Genomic DNA, 20897 nt, shown 5'->3' on the forward strand with positions numbered 1-20897 from the left:
TTAACAGACTTATAAAAACTAGAAGGCACTCGTTTATCTCGTTTAGTTACGGAGAAAATGATAACTGAAATTTTTATGATTGGATGGTAATAAAAGGGGTAGGAACGTAATTAATTTAAGTACGATGGTAATTTTTGAAGCGGATGGTAATGATTGTAATGCATAATGTAAATAAATCAAGTATAATACAAATAATCAACATTTATTTTAATAAATTTGTGAATTAGTTTTTTTTATTACAATATATAATATTCTCTTTTATCTACAGTAATTAATTGTACTATTTGTATCATCTTTAAAAAAAAGTGAGGATTTAATTAATCATAATCTTTTTGTATCATTTTTAACATTTTTTTGTCTCCGAAAAAATAGCTATTTCTGTAGCAATTTATGTTTTCTTAATATTTTATTCACTAAGCTTCTTCTTTTGTCTTTTTGATTTGCAGTTTTATAGCTTTCTTCTAGATTTCATCACAAAGTTTCCTATTTGAATATCAAACATAACTTCAACTCAACTCTTTGTCCTACAGATTTCCACAATTTTGGATTATCATTAGTTCGTTTACGTAAAACATCCTTTTCTCTTTCTAGTTTACCAATTCTATATTTTAGTGTTTTTATTGTTTTTATATGATCATATCGCGATGTCATATCACCCAATCTGTTCACTGCTGCGTTGTAAGATGTGTTTAAGCTGATGGAATGGAAAGGTCTTGGCGTTAACATTAATGGTGAACACATTACACACCTTCAATGATATACTCTTCTTCACAGATTCCCTGAGACACCTCAGCACAATGCTATGGGACCTCAACAGTGCCTCACGACGCTTTACGCGTTGTGAGGCACGACGAATATCATGTCCAATGTCCATGTTACACCCATGCCGGTAGTTGTTGAAGGCACTCCTCTCGAAGTTGTGGACGAGTACAATTACTTGGGACAAATGATCCGGATCCAACGCGACTGGGCTGCGTTTGATAAAAACACTCCGTATTTCTCCGTATCTTCTCGTCCAAAATTCCTCACTGCCTGAAGTCGAAACTATTTGAGCAATATGTATTGCCAGTGATGACCTACGCCGCCGAAACGTGGTTCTTTACTCGTAGGTCTCATCCGAAAGCCAAGAGTCACTCAGCGTGCTAAGGAGAGAGATATACTTGGTATTTTGCTACGAAACATGATTCGCAACTATGAAATCCGTAGACGAACTAAGCTTACCGACATAGCTCTAAACATTAGCAGGCTGAAGTGATAGATTTTCAAATTCACCCGAGTCAATGTTGGGCGAGAGTTCCATCAATATCGTCTCTAATTTATTTTTTCTGCTTGTCTTTCTAAGTATTTTAGTGATTTTTTCCGCCAGCGTCTTCTTTGTTCTCGTTGTGACCTTAGGACTCATGTCTTTAATGCTGCAAATCTTGTTCTTCTCTTTCCTCGTTAAATATCTACTTCTTTGTTTTTCTTTTTGACAGAATATAACTCAGGATTTTCTTTTTTGTGTGCATATATTTCACGTTTACGTATCTATCTTCTGTTATCTTTCTAACTATCTTTTGCTAAGTTTTCTTCTCTTGTTAATGATCATTAAAATGATCGATTCAATGATCATGAAAAAAAATATAAAATTCTGACATATAAATGCAAAAACACGAATATTTACGTTCTGTATTTAAATTCATATTCAATAAAGATTAAAATTATTCATTACCTTCCAAAATCTATTATTACCTTCCCCCAAAAATCTGGAGAGGAAAGACGGTAATGTAAAGGAGATGAATGAAGAAATCAAACATCTTCTCACATATATTTTTTATCTGTTATAGTACAACTTTAATATTAATATCAGGTCAAATTTACTCCTAGGGGTAAACATATTGAGCGATTAAAATAATCTACTTACTGCAGTTAATTTTTAATTCAAAGGAATGTGATGAATCAATTTACGGACGAAACACCAAAATCATTTGGACAAATGATCGTAACTATGACAGCGACGGGTGCAGGTCTTTCCCGCTCTGAGATCGTGGTCGACGGACTGCTATAAATACGTAGCAGGCAAGCCGAATTAAATTTCGCGTGTAATACCCACGTAATCGTTATTGATTTAAACACGGATGGTAATGAATGTTTTTGTGTGACAATTTGAAAATTCGCTTTTTTCTGTTATTACTGCACAAATTGTTTAATTAAGCCATTTAGTAAGTAGTACAGATATTCAGCATCAATATTATGATTGAAAAAAACATTTCATGTAAATACACGTACTCGTAAGTAAATAAAATTATGTCTGCCGAGGACCGTGCTTGGAAACGGATGGAAATGAATTTTTACACAGATTTTTTATTTTCATGAAATATCTAATGAAAAAAGTCGTAATATGAAAGATACTACTTTTTAAGTAACCATTTTACAAAATGTTGTCCTATAAACAATTTACATTGAATTATAAATATACGAGTGAGTAGCCTGGAAATGCTTTTTGCACGAAACTACGGAATGACTCTTGTAAAAATCTCCTATCGTTTGAATATAAATATTCCACATGAAAGTTGATTAAACAGTAGTTGAAAAACAGTATTTTTCGCTACAGTGACTACTTTAAAAGGCATTATCATATTTACTCAAAGTTTGTTACTATTTAAATAATACGACGTTAGTAGATGGATCAATTGAATTTGTTATGTTCTTTGTACCTACTTCAATACTCTACTTACCTTAACCATTAAAGATGATATCCTCTCGGAGGTATTATAATACTGCGAGACGCTGTGTATCAGTCGCACGGTCTGCAACAGACTCAGGATGGAGTCTTTGATCTTCACGGGGTCGTCGAGGTACAGGGAGTGGCAGCACTTCTCCATAGCCTGGATAAACTTAGCGTTATCCTTGGCCTCGTTGTAGCAGAACGTGATCTTGTGGTCCGTGTCCCGCCACAGCTTGATCACTTTGGAATTGGCCAGTTGTAGACAAGTCAGGGTTAGCTGGACTTCATTGTCCTGGTGATTGGAAGAGCCAACTGGTGAATCTTCATTTAAAAATTGGGTAGTTTAAAAATGAAATTTTCTGTTTCTTATTCTTTTTTATCTTCAGCAGGTGCTGGTAAGAAATTGACTCTATAAAAGCGTATTAACACTAATATAATATTTGAAATACATTCAGAAAAAAATAATGTATAAGTAGGTAAATGATTTTTATAGCCTCTGGCGCGTCTAAATTATATTTATCTTAATAATTCACCAGAAATGTGTATATAGTAGTCTAACATTATCCTCTCATACTTCAAAAATATTTCGTTCTCACTGCGAGATAGTACTTTTCGTGATTCCTAATTATACAACTTCAATATTCAGTTACAGTATTTTATTACTAACTTGTAGATAGGACACAAGTTGCGAGAATTGGGCCCCTCGCTTCTTCCAGTACTCGAGTTCGTCCTGCGGCCCACTGGAGTCCACTTCACGGCGGAGTTGTTCGCTCTCGCTGAGAATCTAAATAAATATAAAACTTCTAGATAAATTATTTTATTTTTTTAATTTCATTCAGCATATACATGAAATTTTAAGAAAAGTAATCAATTTAACTATAAACTACAAAAAAAAATATTTACAAATTTAAAACTTATAAGAAAAATATACATATGTATATATCAGCATGTCGATTTTGAAATTATATCTGGAGGCACGGCAGTGCCTCCGCCAAGTCGAGCTATATATAATCCTGAACTGACTGACATGCCGTTCCCCATGTTGCCGTCTAGGAGCGACTTTGTTGTCTATGGCGGGTTTTCTCCTCTCCCCCCCGAGGCAAAGGGAAAAATATGAGATGCCATAGATTCAAGATGGCGGCCGATTTAAAATTTTTAACTTTTTTATTTAGAAAAATATGAAAAACCAAGATGGCCGCCGAGATATTTGAGTTTGAAATTTTTCAATTTTCGAGGTGTTTTTGGGAGGTCGTATCTCTCGGGATTTTTAATATTTTATCGCCATTTTTTTAAATTTTCTCGGATATATCCTCAATTTTGCCAAATCGGATTTTTTTTTTTTCAACAAGATGGCGGGTCGTCTGTTAGGCAATTTGTAAAATGTACGAAAAAACGGATTTTTTGAAGTGAAATATTCGGAGGTTGGCAACGTTTGAGCGATTTGGTTTGTTCGGGGTGGTCGTGGGGCTCGGTCCGAAGTGTTGCCAGGTTTGAGTTTTTTTCTCCCCACTCTTACAATTTTTCAAAATTTTCATTCAAAAATATGAAAAGTAGAAGGAGAAATATTTTTGATGAACATTTTTCACAGGAATATTTTTTTTGGCTGTCGTGACCTTTGACCATTTTCGTCGATGTCGACTGGCAACACTGGCCGCAGGAATTTTTTTTTCAGTTTTACGAAAAATCGACTTCATTGACCTGAAGGAGTGGTGGGGGGTGGGTTTGATGTATGAGTGGAATTTTTTATTTGCCTCCGTGTCTATGGGAAAAATCTGAAACTTTCAAAATTCAAGATGGCGGCCGAGCTGGATTGGGCAACTTTTTTTTTTATTTTGCACCTATCCAAGATCGGTATCGTTTCCGGCTAATTTGAGGGCGACTGATACGATGAAATAAGAAAAAGTTGAAAAAACAAGATGGCCGCCGAGATACTTGAGTTTGAAATTTTTCATTTTTCGAGGTGTGTTCGCGGGGTGGCACTGATGTGTTTTTTTAAATATTTTTTTGATTTTTTTCGTTTTTTTTCTCGGATATATGCTCAATTTTACCAAATCGGATTTATTTATTTTCACAAATTTGTACTTATAGACTGTACAAATTTTTTGAAAAAATATTTCAGTGTTACCATATAAAAAATAATAATTTTCATACATATGCATTTTTGTATGTAATATTTCAAGCTTTACTATATTTTTGCCAACCTTATAATGTATGACGCGATTGTGGGTACTAATAGACTTTACCTTTTGGTAACAAAATATTTAAGTGTTGCCATACAAAAAATAATAATTTTCATATGTATGTATTTTTATATGCAATATTTCAAGCTGTTGTCTTGTATTGATATCATTAGAATGTATGAGAGGTTTAGAGGTACTAATATTCTGCAGATTTTGATAAAAAAATATTTTAGTGTTGCCATACAAAAAATAATAATTTTCATACATTTGTATTTTTGGATGTAAACTTTGAGTCAGTTGTTTCGCTTTAATGATCACCACCACTATGACCGGCATCATTTGACGTCATTTTTCTGTATGAGGCGTTTAATGGTACTTATAGTCTTTAAAAAATTGTGGAAAAATATTTCAGTGTTGCCATACAAACAATATTTCTTTTCATACATATGCACTTTTGTATGTAATATTTGAAGCGGTTGTTTCCTTCTGATGTCATTCCAATGTATGAGGCGTTTGTAGATACTAACAGTTTTAACATTTGGGTAAAAGAACATTTCAGTGTTCCCATACAAAAAATAATAATTTTCATACATATGCATTTTTGTATGTGGTTGGGATGTAATCAGTATACCAAAATGCTCCATGTGAATAAAATTACGCATTATCATTTGTACGTCGTCCACGTTGTGGTGTAGTTGTGCTTACGTGTGAACAGACCAGTAGGAAACCTGCATACCTGAGAGATAAAAATCTTAAAGGTATGTGAAGTCTACCAATACGCACTTGGCCAGCGCTGTGGACTATGGCCTAATCCTTCTCATTCTGAGAGGAGACCCGTGCCCAGCAGTGGGACAGTAATGGGTTGATGATGATGATGATGATGATGAAGGGTTGATTTCCCCTAAATAGAATAAAGTTCCACTATATCTAACCAGTAAGGTAATGGCTAACTTTCATAGTACTGGCCTTTAAATTGGCACATTTTAAAATAAGCTTTCAATCCCTATTTTATCTACTTAAGGGTTGATTTTTCAAAAACAATGAAATAGGTGTTTAATTATTTTCTATCGTAAACCCAAATACTTATTTTCATACAGTTTACATTAAAACTGAGGGACTTTCATACAAACTTACAACCCTTATTTAACCCACGTAAGGGTTGATTTTCCAAAAACGGTAGAATTAATGTTGCACTATATCTAACCAGTAAGGCAATGGCTAACTTTCATAGTGCTGACTTCCAAAATGGCAAATTTTAAAATAACCTGTCAACCCTATTTAACCACCTTAAGGGTTGATTTTGGAAAACTCTTTAATTAGATTTTTGTTATTTTAAATCTGTAAGCTAAATTTGAATTTTCATCGAGTTTGGTTTAAAATTGACGGATTTTCATACTAACTTTCAACCTCTATTTAACCCCCTCAATGGTGGAATATCAAAAAAGCACTTGTTATTGCGAATCTACATCATAAAATAAATATATATTCCAAAGATCTACAATTAATTAGAACATTTTATGGTTCTATCTTTTATAGTTCAGGCAGCGTACGCAAAATAAGTAACTTTTCTGAAATATCTTACGGAACCCTAATTTTTTCCAAAATAAAATATAGCCTATGTTACTCGTGGATAATGTAGCTTTCGAATGGTGAAAGAATTTTTAAAATCGGTCCAGTAGTTTCGGAGCCTATTCATTTCAAACAAACAAACAAAAAATCAAACCTTTCCTCTTTATAATATTAGTATAGAAGCATAGATAACCGCAACGTAGGTACCTACTTTACTTTTATGTTTCTTATAAAATTCTCAGCATATTTGCATTTGTTCCGTTTCGTATCGAGTTACAATCCTTTTCATTTCTATGTTAAAAGTATTTGTATCTATGTTTTGGCAACATCGTTATATTCTTCAGGTCAAGGATTCTGATTAAAAAAGCCTTTAATGTTAAACCTTGTTCAAATTATGTTTAAGGATAGTCACATTTTTTAATACGCTTTTATTAGCTTGAGACGTATGTATGTTGGTATGTTAGTATGTAACGGAATCTTTGAACATGATTTTAACCCCCTTGAAAACGTCGGATTAACTCGAAATTTGGCATACTTATTAAGGACCTATGACAATTCAATATTTTAAACATTCTGACCCGTTATCCTTACTAGGATAATCAGGATCAGCGATTTTTGTTTTCCTGAGACCCGGAAGGTCTGCGTTAAGACCAATAAAGGAATCTACCAGGCGCGCCGATCACCTAACCTAACCTGACCTGACCTGACCTGATCTGACAATCACTAAAAAATGAAAAATAAATAATAGTTAAAAAAACTAAAAAATACGCTTTTTATAGAAAATCCAACTAAAAAATACAAAATATTTTTTTTAAAATTATAAATAATTTATATAAATAATAAATATATATAATTTATATGAATTAAGAATAGTGTAAATAAGATAAAAATATTTTTTATTGTAAAAAAAGCGTGGGGTGCTTTTTAAGATATTATCAAAATGATAATCCTTCTACCCAATATCTATCAATAAAATATTTATAACTATTGACACCATGCACCCCACGCTTTTTTTACAATAAAAAATATTTTTATCTTATTTACACTATTCTTAATTCATATAAATTATATATATTTATTATTTATATAAATTATTTATAATTTTAAAAAAAATATTTTGTATTTTTTAGTTGGATTTTCTATAAAAAGCGTATTTTTTAGTTTTTTTAACTATTATTTATTTCATTTCATATTAGAGTCAATGATATGATTATAGTATAGTAAAATATGAATGTTCATTTATAAAATACATTTTTATTTTTTACGAGCATGTAGTCCAACTGATGGTAAGTGGCTACTGCCGCCCATGGACATCTGTAATCAAATCCAGATAGGATTCGATATTCCTTCCTGATGTCGGCCACAGCAAAACGGAACACAGCAGCGCCTAACACTGCTGTTATTAGGTAGAAATAGGTGTGGCGGTGGTGCCGCCGGAGTCGAACCACAAAGGGTTCTACCGCCTTCACTACGCTATAAATAGCTACACATGTTCATTTTATCAAAAACTTAAGTTTACTGAATGAACATATCGAAAATACCAGGTCATCAGTTACAATAAAATCCCGGATTTGTAAAGGACTATTGGCGGTGGCATTTTTGGGTCAGTCCACGCGGCATAGGCCCCTCACGACCGAGGATGCCTGGAAAATGTTGAAGGTGGATGAACCCTTTCTGCTTCGACCCCGGAGAAGTCACTGCCACACGTATATCTGCCTAAAAAATAAATTTTGTAACTCTTCTGTTCTGATTTAAAGAGTGGGGTAATGAAGACATACTTATTCTAGACGTTTTTACTTAGTTCTTAGGGGTAGCAATGCATCTTGGCCAACATGAGAAACTCTAATTTAATTCTGGTTTGATTACAGATGTCCATGAGTAGTAGGGACCATTTACCATCAGATGGAGCATGCATATTATAAATTAGTCAACTTCGACGCGTGGCTCCAATAGGGATTCTAAAGAAAGTCATACGTTAGTGGCCTGCCCGTATCAGATGATTTTAAACTGCTCATAAGGTCACCGACAACATTTAATGACTGTCCACTGACTCCTGTGATGACAATTGGGAGCGACGGATAAGATCTCGGAACTGCTTTCAGTAACACGGAAGTTCCGAAGGTCAGGCCAGCATGCTCACGAACAGAACTATGTCAAGTTATCGACATTCATGTAGTAACTATGTAGTTTCACCAAAATTTCTAATTTTTGCCCGAACTGAACGGCAACAATTCAAAAATAGGTTTATTATATGTTATTCGCTTCAAAAAAGTCGATCAACGCCACAGGTGGAAATGAACGAACGTAGTATTGCGAAGGCCGTTACGAATTCTGTGTACTTTAATTTTTGTAATGGATAAAAAACACACCATTTAATCTTAAATTCGCTTCTCTTTGAACGGTATCTTGATGTAATCTGATAGAAAACTTTCCCCTACTACAAATAGAAGTTCCGCACAAATCAACCGGGAATTACGGAAGGAAATAGACAATGCATTTCTAAATTCGATTTTTAAAGATAAAGAAAGTTAGAAGAAAGAAGTTTAACGTGCGACGAACTAAGAGCCGTAACGGAGAGCATCTTGTTGACTCTATACTTAAAGACAGTGTTCATTCAAATACGGTCGCTTGCAACGGAAATATTATTAAACTAAAAACAAACTTTGATGTCTTATTAAACTTATGAATGAACTGCTGGATGGACAGGATAACAGGATAACAGGATAACAAATCGTGTAAACTTCAGTACACTGTATGACACAACACAGCAGAAAGTAAACACAATTTTAAGCTCCTATCTAGGTCAAATTAATAAAAAGTATAACAACACTTTTAACGCATGTAATAAATGTTGCAGTTAATTTCTCAACCTCCCCTTAATGTCTGTAAACATTACAGGTGTAGCATTACTGTAGCTTTGGTGTGATTACTGTTACCCGTTTTTAATAATACTTTTTGTCTACCTACATTTAAAAATTTCGAACTGTAGTAGGCATCTACATGCATGTACAGTCCTACTATATTATAATTTTATCATAATGCGATTCATTCATTCATTAATTCATTAAATTTCATTAATTAAAATTCATTCATTAAAAAGGTAAAAATTACAAAAATAAAAAGGTAACAAAAATATCAGACAATATAAAAATTACGAAAAACAAATTCAGAAAAGAAAAATGTAAAAATATGTAAAAAGAAGGAAATGACTCAGAAAAACGCTCTCGGGAGGAATCGAACCCCCGCCTCTCAGATAAACATCCGAGCGCGCTACCATTGCGCTACGAGAGCTCTACTTGTTAGGGGCGAAAAAGTCCTACAGTTACCGTTGTATTAACTATCTAATAAATTTTAATATTGATTATGGAAGTAGCTGTAGAACCTCAAAATATCTGGAGGCACGGCAGTGCCTCCGCCAAGTCGAGCCAAAAGAAGCGGCACGGCCGTACCATACTTTTCCCGAAGCAATTCGGCCCATTTTTGACCCCCTGTAACTTCGTTGCATATGAAGCTAGAAGCCTGAATTTTCAGGAGCCAAGCAAGCATTGTATAGACACGGTAGTTTTAGTAAAACAATGTTTTAGTCGCTAAATCGTAAAATTTACCGCTGGCTTAGTTTTTTTCATAAAATAAAGTATTTAAAGACCTTGCAAATGAAATTTGTGGATAGATTGTTTGGAATATTTTGTAAGAATCATTTCAAAATACATGACTATAGGAAAAATCAGGTTAATTGGAAGTATGGATTTAATGAAACCACACTGCTTCATCCAACATGCTATGTGCTTCCTAAATACTCAATAGTATTAATAGACGAAGTTTGTGTGAATGTGTGTACAGTACCCCATGGTCTGATTTTCGGCTTATGAAACTGAAGGTGTTGTTCCCAGTGAGTGACTGCTTAGTTCTGTTCAGGATTTTAAATGTTGACTAAACATATGTTTTACTGTTTTTATATTCAGTATATAATAATTTCGTTACATGTACGCCATGTTACATTTTTAAAACGTGGGCGAAACTACGGGAACACCTAGTTATTATTATAAGTGAAGGACTATTTGTTATAGCAAAGGATTCCATAGCTGCTCATTTCTATACATTTTCTAAGAGATTATTGGGCTATAGACATTCTCAGGGTTTCATACAAAATCTTTCAACTTCACAGCGACGTCTCGACTCTTTGAGTCTTTGAGTTGTTCTGGTACTATGTCTTGGATGACACATTTCCTCCTCAATGTTTGCACGTTATATTCAAGGTATAACAAGGTTTAGATACAATTATATGACTTTTATATTCTCCTTTTACATAGTTTGCTAAAAAAAACTCACCATCATTCAAACCGGCCCTTCTTAACATACGAGTAATATAATAAAATATATTTACTTAAATCTTTACGAAATACGTCGCATAAACCAATCAATGCTTACACGTGTCACATTTCCTACTTTAGTTCTAAGTCTAAACAGGAAATTGAGGTTCACTACGCCCTCTTCCCGCGGATGGCGTGGGAGGATAAATGGTTAAATTCAGCTGATGAGAACCCAACTTCCGATATCGAAATCGATATTATAATCATTATTATATTGAAAACTAAGAAAACTTACTTCCTATCCAAGTTAAATGAAAGCTTATGTGTATAAAATATACGACGAAACGTGATTAAAAATATTGATATATATGCAGTACCCCAGTGTAAAAAATTGATTTGATTCTACAAAATTACAAATGTATTATAGACATATTTGGGGGCCCCCCAGGATCGGGGGGCCGGGGCGGACCGCCACACAAGACGTCAAAAGGAAATAAGAATCAAAGAATATGAAATATTTATTTATTCACATGTTGTGAACATATTTGTCTAATACTGGCCTGTAACAAATCTCACCTACCTCCATAATCCTTTTAATCCATTCATTGACCCGTTCTTCCAGCGTGGTTATGGTGGTGGCATTCTTCGTCATTTCTTTCAACTCATTCGGGTCTTGTACAGCGACCATGTGGGCTTGGCCGTCGTCAAACAGGTTTACTTGATTGCAGACATCTTCACAAACTATTGGAAAAAAGACTAATCAGGATACAAAGTATAGTAAAAACACATTATTTTTTTAATCAAGGTATATTTTACTTAATGGTTTATGTGAAAGAACTTGCGTCAAGATCGCTAAACGGCATCAATATCCGCGGAGTCGTGTATCGGTCAAGTTTAAAAGTTTCTGAAGTTCAATGGAAACTTGATTTCTGAAACTAGTTTAACGATGTTGATATCGTTTCTTTTTGCTAGTTGGAAATAAGGTCTAATGCTCATTCATTAATTAACAACCATGGATTTATCACAAACACAAAGACAAATCAATAAAATAAATAATAATGAAATTAAACTAAGATATTTCGATCTTATGTTATCAGTGTTACAGACGTTTGAAGAGAATTGTTAATGCATTGTATTAACTTAAATTTTGTGGTTCTAAATAATATTTTCACTGCATTATAATAAAACATTATAAATATTCACAAATGAGAGGGGGTGGCCCTGGTGCTATTTTACGCTGCTGGGCGGAGAGGCGGATAATGTGGGGGAGAGGGGTCTTCGCGTTAGCCCCGAGTGGATTGACGGACTTCCCTTAATGGTCAAGAGATCATAGCCTAGGAGCGCCCCAGGGAACGGTCGCCCATCAGGAGGAAGGGTGTATAGCGATTGTTACACGTAGTCGTCGTACTGTCTCACCTTTAAGAGCGCTGCAAAAAGACCTCAGGCCGGGCAGAAGCTGGTTCTTCACGATGGGGAACCTGGTTTCGTCCTCGTCCCCGTCGCTGCTGGGATGCGCCAGGGCGCTCATATACACATGCTCCATTACCCGCTCTATCGCTGTCACTAGACCTACCTTATCAGCGTTTAGGATACCGCAGAAACTGAAAAAAAAAATATAGCAGTCCAAATCTATTCCAAATTAGGTCCTTCTTTTGAGTATTTATGTACTTGGATACACTCTTTAAAGTAAATCGTTACTTGTTTATTATGGAAGCAAGTTTATTCAAAATTTCTATAGCTATCTAAGTCTATTCCAAGTAGGACTTACTTTTGAAAGTTTGCCTATTCGGATGCAGCTTTTAAATTTAAACGTATTATTACGTAAGCAATAAATATTGTTTATTCGAAGAAAAAAGGTTTTCAAGATAAATTATGACTTTATATAATTGAGCCCAATGAAATGGCATACGGGCTACCTGATAGCAAGTTTTCATTATCTCGAGAGTCCTTTTTAAAGGTTTTTAAAGAGCTTCATGTCATTGTTTGACTTCGCAAAACTTATTTTATCACTCATCTTTGAATCCTTTTGTTAAAATAATTTAATTAACTATTAAATTTTGATGATACACTGAAGCTTGTACTCACAGATCTTTGTGGAAACCTTCTTCAGGCAGTTGTTTGCTGACGTTGATTCGAAACATGTAAATGCATACACCCGTGAATCTAACGTCCCAGCCGTCGGATAGAAACAGTTTCTTCTTAAGAGTCACTAGTGGGGGTGGCTGCTTTTGTCCCTGCTGCCGAGGCTTGGTGCCCTCAGCCGGCGGCCGCTGCTCCACTTCCTCCACGTCTTGGTAATACCAGAGGAGCTTGTTCCGCATGTGTGGCAGGAATAGTTGATTGATGTCATCTAGCTATAAAACCATTACAAATTATGTATGACTTTGTATAGTTACTTTTGTGAATAAAAGTTTTGGAGGTTTCCGTACTAACCATATTCCCTTCGAAAACATGGTCCATTATAGCGTGCCGTGGAAGTCCAGTGCCGTCTATCAGGAGTTGGAAGGTGAACTCCAACCGGGGGTCCATCTCCCCCCTCCTTGCTTTGCGCTCGCATTCTTCTCTTCTTTTCTAAAAAGGATTTTCATTCAAATTTAATGAGTAGATATTTAAAGTGTCGTAGATTAATCTGAGTTTCGAGCTTCCTCAAAAATCTAAGTTGAAGTAGACCTGAAGAATATCCATCACATCTTCTTCTTCCTCCTCCTCACTAGAACCAGGTCTTATTCCACACACAAACATGTTAAATTTTATTTAATTAACACTAAAACTATATTTGTTAAAAATATTTTTAGAATTTCCTTAACAAAATTTGTATGAGATTCGTCGTTTCAAACATTTCACTCACTGAAATATTTAACAATTCATCATTTGTATTTTACGATTAACTTCTAGATCATTAATGCACCGGTCGTATGACAAGCCGAGGGTGCGGTCTATTTCGAACTATCCGGTGAGAAGGCTTCCAGCGAAACTATTGTTGTAATATGTAAATTAAACGGACAAGTAAAAGGTGTCATTAAAAGGGATGGGGGTGGTACGGCGTCGCACTTGCTTGTACTAATATAAACGGAGACACGCAATGTTTTAGATTCGTCGCCTAACTTTGCACGTGTTTATAAGAGCATAAAATCTTACCTATATAGACAACCTTGGTGGCAAGTGGCAAGCACCACAGCTATTCTAAACAAAAGTGAACTTTATCACTTTTATTTTATCTAGCTTATAAATCGCCTACTTTATTTCTTCGTGTAGAAATATCGCCTATTTATAGCATTGTTTATGGTAACGATCGCGAACAATGAAATATGCCATAACGGCAATATTGGTGGGTTGGCTCCAAGGCGAATCGATAACCAACCGATTTGTCTATTCGATTGCTACGTCAAATTGAGTTTTCTAATTTTCATTATAAATATCAAAAACATAACTTGTAAAAAATCCAAGTCTCGCAACTCAGTTTTTCTACCTTAAAAAGTTGTGAGATCCATCTAATACCTTATGACGGGACCGTGTACCTTAAGGTATTACGTAACTACCTAAGCAAACAACATCTTATGAGACTATATAAATATAAAAAACCTTTAGTGTTTTAAATAAATAGATTGACTTGACAATCGTACTAAATAAACTAATGTAATATAATATGAATTACTTGTTAGATAAATTGTGTTTCCATCGCATCGCATCACATCGCATTACACAAGTTACATAATATTTCAGTAATACAGTAAATATTTTTAATATTTATACAGTAAACATAATTATTATACGCCAGAAATAAACTAATATTTAGGTGATTAACAGTCTTGAAGACTTTAACTTAAAGTAAAAGTTAAATAATTTAAAGCACGCAGCTATTACTAACTTCCACATTAACTTCAATTTAAAAATTAATAAGCTCACCCCTTGCACGACCCTCATTGGATACCGTCTACTTCATACTCAGCACAAATAATACACTAATAGTTGTCCTGTTGCGTTCACTGACTTTAATTTTTATTTTATTTATTACTACTTAGTCACTTAGACTTTTCCCTGTTTAATTTTTTTTTCTAAATTTGTTTTATAAATAGTCAGTCAAAATGGTAGTATTTTCCGATCATTTACCTTTTCCTGCACGCCTATTTAAAACGCTTACTTAGTGCAAATTTATCTAGGCTGGCTTTAGGTGGTTTTTATACGTTTTGTACGGTACTATGTGCTGTTCGGCGCTAGGGAGATTTCCCTACTTAACCATCTGTATTCGTACATGTAACATTTTTTTTATAAACAGATAGGGTTACATAAAACAACCGGGTTTCTTTTTTTCTATGACTTAATAAACATCAGTAGGTATTGTATAAACTAGAGAAACCGATTACTTCTAATGAACGATGTGTCATATAAATAAAGTTTCGTTTTTCTTCTTATCTGCGATGTTCATACTTTTCTTTTCATTTTTCTCTACACAGAATGGCGCGTGACATGTTTAAAGGTTATATAAAAAATCCTATAACTTTTTTGTTTGTAGAGTGAAAAATTCAAACAATACTCATCTCCTTTGTGAAATACAGACTATAGAATGGGCTGTAGAACTTCACAACTTAGGTGCATCGCTTGTTAGGTGCTGACAGACGTGTGAAATCAATAGGTTCGCACAAATAATGCCTTTGTATTCCATTGTGTTCTTATCGTACCTGTATGCCACATTAGGTATAGGTATGCGCTCCGGATCACGTTACGTTTAGGTATCAACTATTTTGAAAATACCGATATATATATCGTCATTCATTTCGAAGGCCTTAAAATATTGGAGATATCGAAAAGTTCAATCGATATTATATTATCATTAAATAATTCATGAAATATTCGACTACAACGACCTTTTTAACGCCGACAAAGTTCAAGATTATGATTGTGACGATTTTTTTCACTGATCTTACTTCTAATATATTTCAAATGTTTAATATCGATAGTTCAATTTGTTTCGGTACTAACAATAATCATAATATATAATAATATAGTTCATAATAATAATATAGTTTGGGCAACTTACTATGTTAATAAAATTATCGATATGTAAGGTTTGTATTATTGCATCAGTTCAGAATATTTTCATGACTTTACAATTATTTATTTATTATCTGTCTGTTACTTTGATGCTTATACTCACTGTTTAGGTACGTATATTTAAGCATTATCTCTATAAAATTAAGTGAAACAATTGATGTTATTCGCGTAGGTAGGTATTACCACAGTACAAAGATCCTTATGCTGTGCTATAACGTTATTATGCAATTAAGATTTTTGGTTATCGTTTCATCGAACAATTAAAAAAGGTGACATAAAGCGATTTGGTATATCATGTATAAAATGTGTTTCAATTCGATCGTATATATGTTTTTTTATATTATGTTAAAATTCGTAAAGACGTTTGGACTCAGAGCGTGCCAAAGAATGAGACAAATGTATTGTAAGAAGTATATTCAAATTATTTAATTATAGTATTGTGTTCATTAATTATTTTGTGCCATTATCATGTGTTATTTTTTTAATAATAAATGACCATTTATATAGTCATTGGCTGTATGCGTTACACGATTGTACGCATTAGCATAAAAAAAAGAAAAAGAACGCTCATGACGTTTGAATTGTATTTTGCGCGGGAATAATAAAAGTTATAAATTGGATCAAGAAATAGTTTTATTTTAATAATATAAGAATAAATACGTTAGAAAAATATTACCGTTTGCAGTTTGATAAAATAAGCAGTTGATATTTTGAAATTAAACACATGGATACACTTTAATTTTATTTTTCTATAGATATTCCCGGTGACAATTTTAATAACACAGTTTACTGTTTACCAAGTTGTTTTACATAATAATAGTTCGCGTGCTGTATACATATTAAGTATTTTAAAACATCATTAACTTTATTAATGGTCTTATGCTTTTCCAACGTTAGTCACTGGTGCATCGGTATTGAATCAACTCTTCTTGAATACAGCGTAAGCAGTGAATTACGAAATATTGGTAAGTTTTATCCACTTTCATTATCTTGCAAAAAATACCCCGTTACATCATAGATTAGTAAAGATACTTCGCCGCCTTGAAATTGAATGAAGCGACAAACGGCTTATTAGTAAGTTCTTTTTTTTTAATTCTTGATAAATAAAAACATTTTAAGAGAAAATTTACGAATGAATAACTAATACTGCGTAATTTACATAATAAATAAATAATTATTTCAAATATTTTAGGGACATTTTAGCACGGAGACGTGGCAAAACTTTGTTACGCAACAATTTCAATTCTCTAAACTGGGTAAATTTTCTTGTTAGGAGTGTGTAATCTTTACTAATCTATGCGTTACATATCTAATTTATAATTCTTAATTCATTCTAAATTATTTTATTATAATTCATTCTAAATTATTTTATTACAGTAGGTAAGTATTATTTTTATTAATTACTTTGTATTATTTTCATGATGAGATATTTTATAATAATTTACCACCCAGTGATAAATATACAGTGTATATTATAAATAAAAAATTTTAATCACTGGCTGATAAGATTTTATGAGTTAACATAAAAAAAATAAGAACGCGGCTTGACGTTAGAGTTGTATTTTGAGCGGGAATATAGTTGACAGTTACATAATTTGATTTTCAAGAACACTTGATAATTTAATTTTCAAGAATACTTACAAAGTTACTTATGACTCGTCCAACCATGGTGAGATCCATTTTAGCTAATATTTGAAACACGCGCTAAAACTTCCTAAATTCTGATTTATTAACGATTGAAAAATTAAACTGTTAATCACTTATCGAAGTATTATAATTTAAATGTTTATTTAAAACCTTTAAAGTTTATCGCTTAAAGTCGCTCATTGGTAAATAAATAAATAAAAATAATTAATTAACAAAAAACCGATAACTTCTTTCACGGAGGAAGGCGGACTGTATGTGACTGCCAAAGGTATACGAGATACCATTAAAACATTTCGTGTGTCTATTTGTGCTTTAAAAGAAAAGGTAACGTCGTTGAATGCGTGCGAAAGAAATCACCAGACTAACCTCAAGGGAACGCGAACGGAATTTATTCCAATTTTTATGCTCACATGCCGAAAGATAACATCTTTCGTGTCTCCAGAAGATATAGTGACATTTATCACGAATACCGTAAAAACTTTTACGAAAGCTGAATTATTGGCGGGCGAAACTCCGTTCCCATGTATAACGTGACTTGGTACTGTCACCATATTGTTATCTGTACTTAATATATGTATGTGTGTAACTGTGTTATGAAACACATACATATAATACGTACAAATACTTGCTAATCGTGTCCTACGAGTTTGGGACTCCGAAGTTCAAATGCCCAGATTTTGGATTGATCGCTTGTTAAAGTGAGAACTGTGAACATATACCAGAAGTTTTCCACACTATCTTTAACAGAAGGGCGAAATGTAAATGCGGACTTATTCATTATTTCGCCTAACATAGCTCTTTCAGACAGGAGAGATACTATTTGACTGTATAATCAAGGAATAATTTAAGTTTAATGCCTCAGCATATATTTATGACTCTTTGACGTTACCTGCATATGAGAAGAAAATATTGATTATATTTTCTTACGGATAATTTACATGGAGCGACGATATTTTGTCGACATTTGCAACCTTTCAGTTTGCACCTACTTTGCAGGACATGACTAGGCTCACTTTTTTCTCATTTTAAAGGAACTTCTAGCAGAATAGTAATGGATGGATGATTATGATGATTGCTATTAGCACGATTGCTGACGTTTTCGTTTTAATATTATTAGGAAAGCAGTTTAAAGGACTTACATTTTTTAAATAAGTATTTACTTTTACGTGTTAAATTCACACCATTATTTCCATAATATTTTCATCAAATAATAGTAATGATAAAAATATTTGTGCTAAGGTTAAAATTTGAATAGGTGATATAAAATTAATAATCATTATTTTATGTCACGCAAAATATTAGGAAGACCGATAAGCAATCAAAATTATGTTTGCATGCGAAAAACAGTTATTTACTAAAAAAAGAATAAAATATCCCAGTCATCAATTTCATCACTTTGTGTCCGTGGTAAAAAATATTATTTTTTAAGAAACTTGTAGAATTGTAAAATGATGGAAATTACTATATGATTACCATTTATGATTTCTGTAATAAACAACTGTTACACCAGCAAACAAAACTTGGATTACTCTGCGTTTTTCGTAATAAATACAAATTTGAATATATTGTCTAAATAGTAAAAGTATCGAATACTAGAGCGTATCTACTAATAGATGCAGTACTGCTAATTTAAAGCTTAAGGGATCATGGAAATTTTTAGACGCCATGTATAAACGTGCGCAGACAAATATGATATTTGAGTAGAGCTTTCTGTTGAGTTATTTACACTAAAATTAAATTTTATATCCTTACATTTTTACACCACAATTTAAAATCACTACATTTCAGGTATAAATGTTTACGGGTAATGTTATGTATTTACTCTAGTATAACTATGTAATCTAAGTACTTTCCTACTTTTCGAAATTGAACCTATATAATTATCTACTAATTTTAATAAGATATTTTTTTACGATTACAACATACATTGTATAGGCTGTACCTAATTATAATTTACGATCCTATAAAACAAATTAGACTATGTATATCATGAACCTTTATTTATTTTAATGATAGTAGAAAAGTTTCGGTTTAAAGCGTTCGTGATAAAACTAAGATGCGGCGAATAAAACGAGTACTTTGAATATTTTAATCATTTTATGACGGTATGCAAGTTTTACCTGAACCACAACCAAGTCGACCATTTTGTCCTCGTCTTCGTTCTCGGCGTCACAGACACTCCTACAAAACTCCACTAAAGGTCACGAGCGATTCGGTTTCCGTGTTCAGACACATGTCGGGCAGCTCACAATAATATTTTTTGACTGACTGGTAAGTTGATTCGTGTTATTTCTATGCCAAAGCATACTCGATACGGTCGCTCATAAAAAGAAGGGTAGGTATAATTTGCATTTGTCGAGATTACCTTCTTTACGGTTGCGTGAAGGGTAATGAGCCGATTTTTATGGAAACATGGAATGCAAACGTTTAAACCGACAGATTTTTTCCATTTAAACTTCGACAGTTAAGTATTGAGGGGCGTGATAATGATACCTACGATCGCTGAATAAAAGCAACCTAACTCACATAAAAATAAATTTGATACTAACATTAACACTGTTTTATGACACTATACCAATATTTTAGTTTAAATTAGCTCTATCCCGTGGCTCCCCCGCGTTTGTCTTACGTACCTCGATAACAAAAGATATCACCTACAAACTGTCTTTATCATAAATTTCATCGAAATTCAATAAGTATTTTAGGTGAAACAGTAACAAACATTCAGTCATCCTCAAAATTTTGTTGTTCGCGTCTCTAATATTAGTAAAATAGTTAATTTGCTTTTAGTGTCTACGATAATATGAACGATAATGCACAGATTTACCTATATACTAATTATTTCATTACTTGAATAATAGTTCACGGTATGTTATAAATGACAGCTCTCAAAGTTTTTGTATTATTCTAAAATAATATTTACCTCAGAGACCTCTTCTTCCTCCTCCACGTAATCATATTTAACGAAAGCGTATCGAAGTTGATTCTCAAACTGTTCACGGGCGTCTGATTTCTCCTTTTCACTTAATTTAAACATTTTTGTATTTATACACAACACTATTATCAATGCTGATTTCTATGATACACACATGATTTTTACCCCATTTTGCAAGGAATACCAACTACAAACTACGTAAATATTATGTAATTCTTTTGAGCACACAAATTAAATGAGTGAAACGAGCACTTTTAAGTTGATCGGTTGAAAGTGTTCAAATATCGATAAAACAAGTGAGGTGTTTACGCCCTGGGGTGGCGCGAAAGAGCTTTGTAAATTATGTTACGTGACTATGACTACATCAAGTCCCGTCAAGGTCCGCTCATAAAAAGTTAGTGTAATTAGAAATCAATTCCCTTTGGCCGGAAATGTTCATTTGCTTAGCACTAGCCCAAGGTAATGTTATAATGTCACTATTACAGAACACAACAAGA

The 20897-nt window shown here is 33.3% G+C and overlaps 1 protein-coding gene across 1 annotated transcript in view; it reads right to left on the reverse strand.

Moving 5' to 3' along the window:
• Window positions 1–20502, reverse strand: part of LOC140743439 (dynein axonemal heavy chain 5) — a 75095-nt gene extending 54593 nt beyond the window's left edge. Inside the window, exons 1-7 of the mRNA XM_073074702.1 lie at window positions 20389–20502; window positions 13200–13337; window positions 12852–13120; window positions 12183–12367; window positions 11347–11507; window positions 3375–3491; window positions 2718–2999 (exon numbers count right to left, since the gene is read on the reverse strand). Coding sequence (XP_072930803.1) covers window positions 2718–2999; window positions 3375–3491; window positions 11347–11507; window positions 12183–12367; window positions 12852–13120; window positions 13200–13337; window positions 20389–20502 — 1266 coding nt within the window. The remainder of the gene's footprint in view (window positions 1–2717; window positions 3000–3374; window positions 3492–11346; window positions 11508–12182; window positions 12368–12851; window positions 13121–13199; window positions 13338–20388) is intronic.
• Between the last annotated feature and the right edge of the window lie 395 nt (window positions 20503–20897).

The sequence above is a fragment of the Epargyreus clarus genome, unplaced genomic scaffold (assembly GCF_041222505.1).
Source record: "Epargyreus clarus isolate Ecla_fem2 unplaced genomic scaffold, WU_Ecla_fem_2.2 ptg000007l, whole genome shotgun sequence".
NCBI lineage: Eukaryota > Metazoa > Arthropoda > Insecta > Lepidoptera > Hesperiidae > Epargyreus > Epargyreus clarus.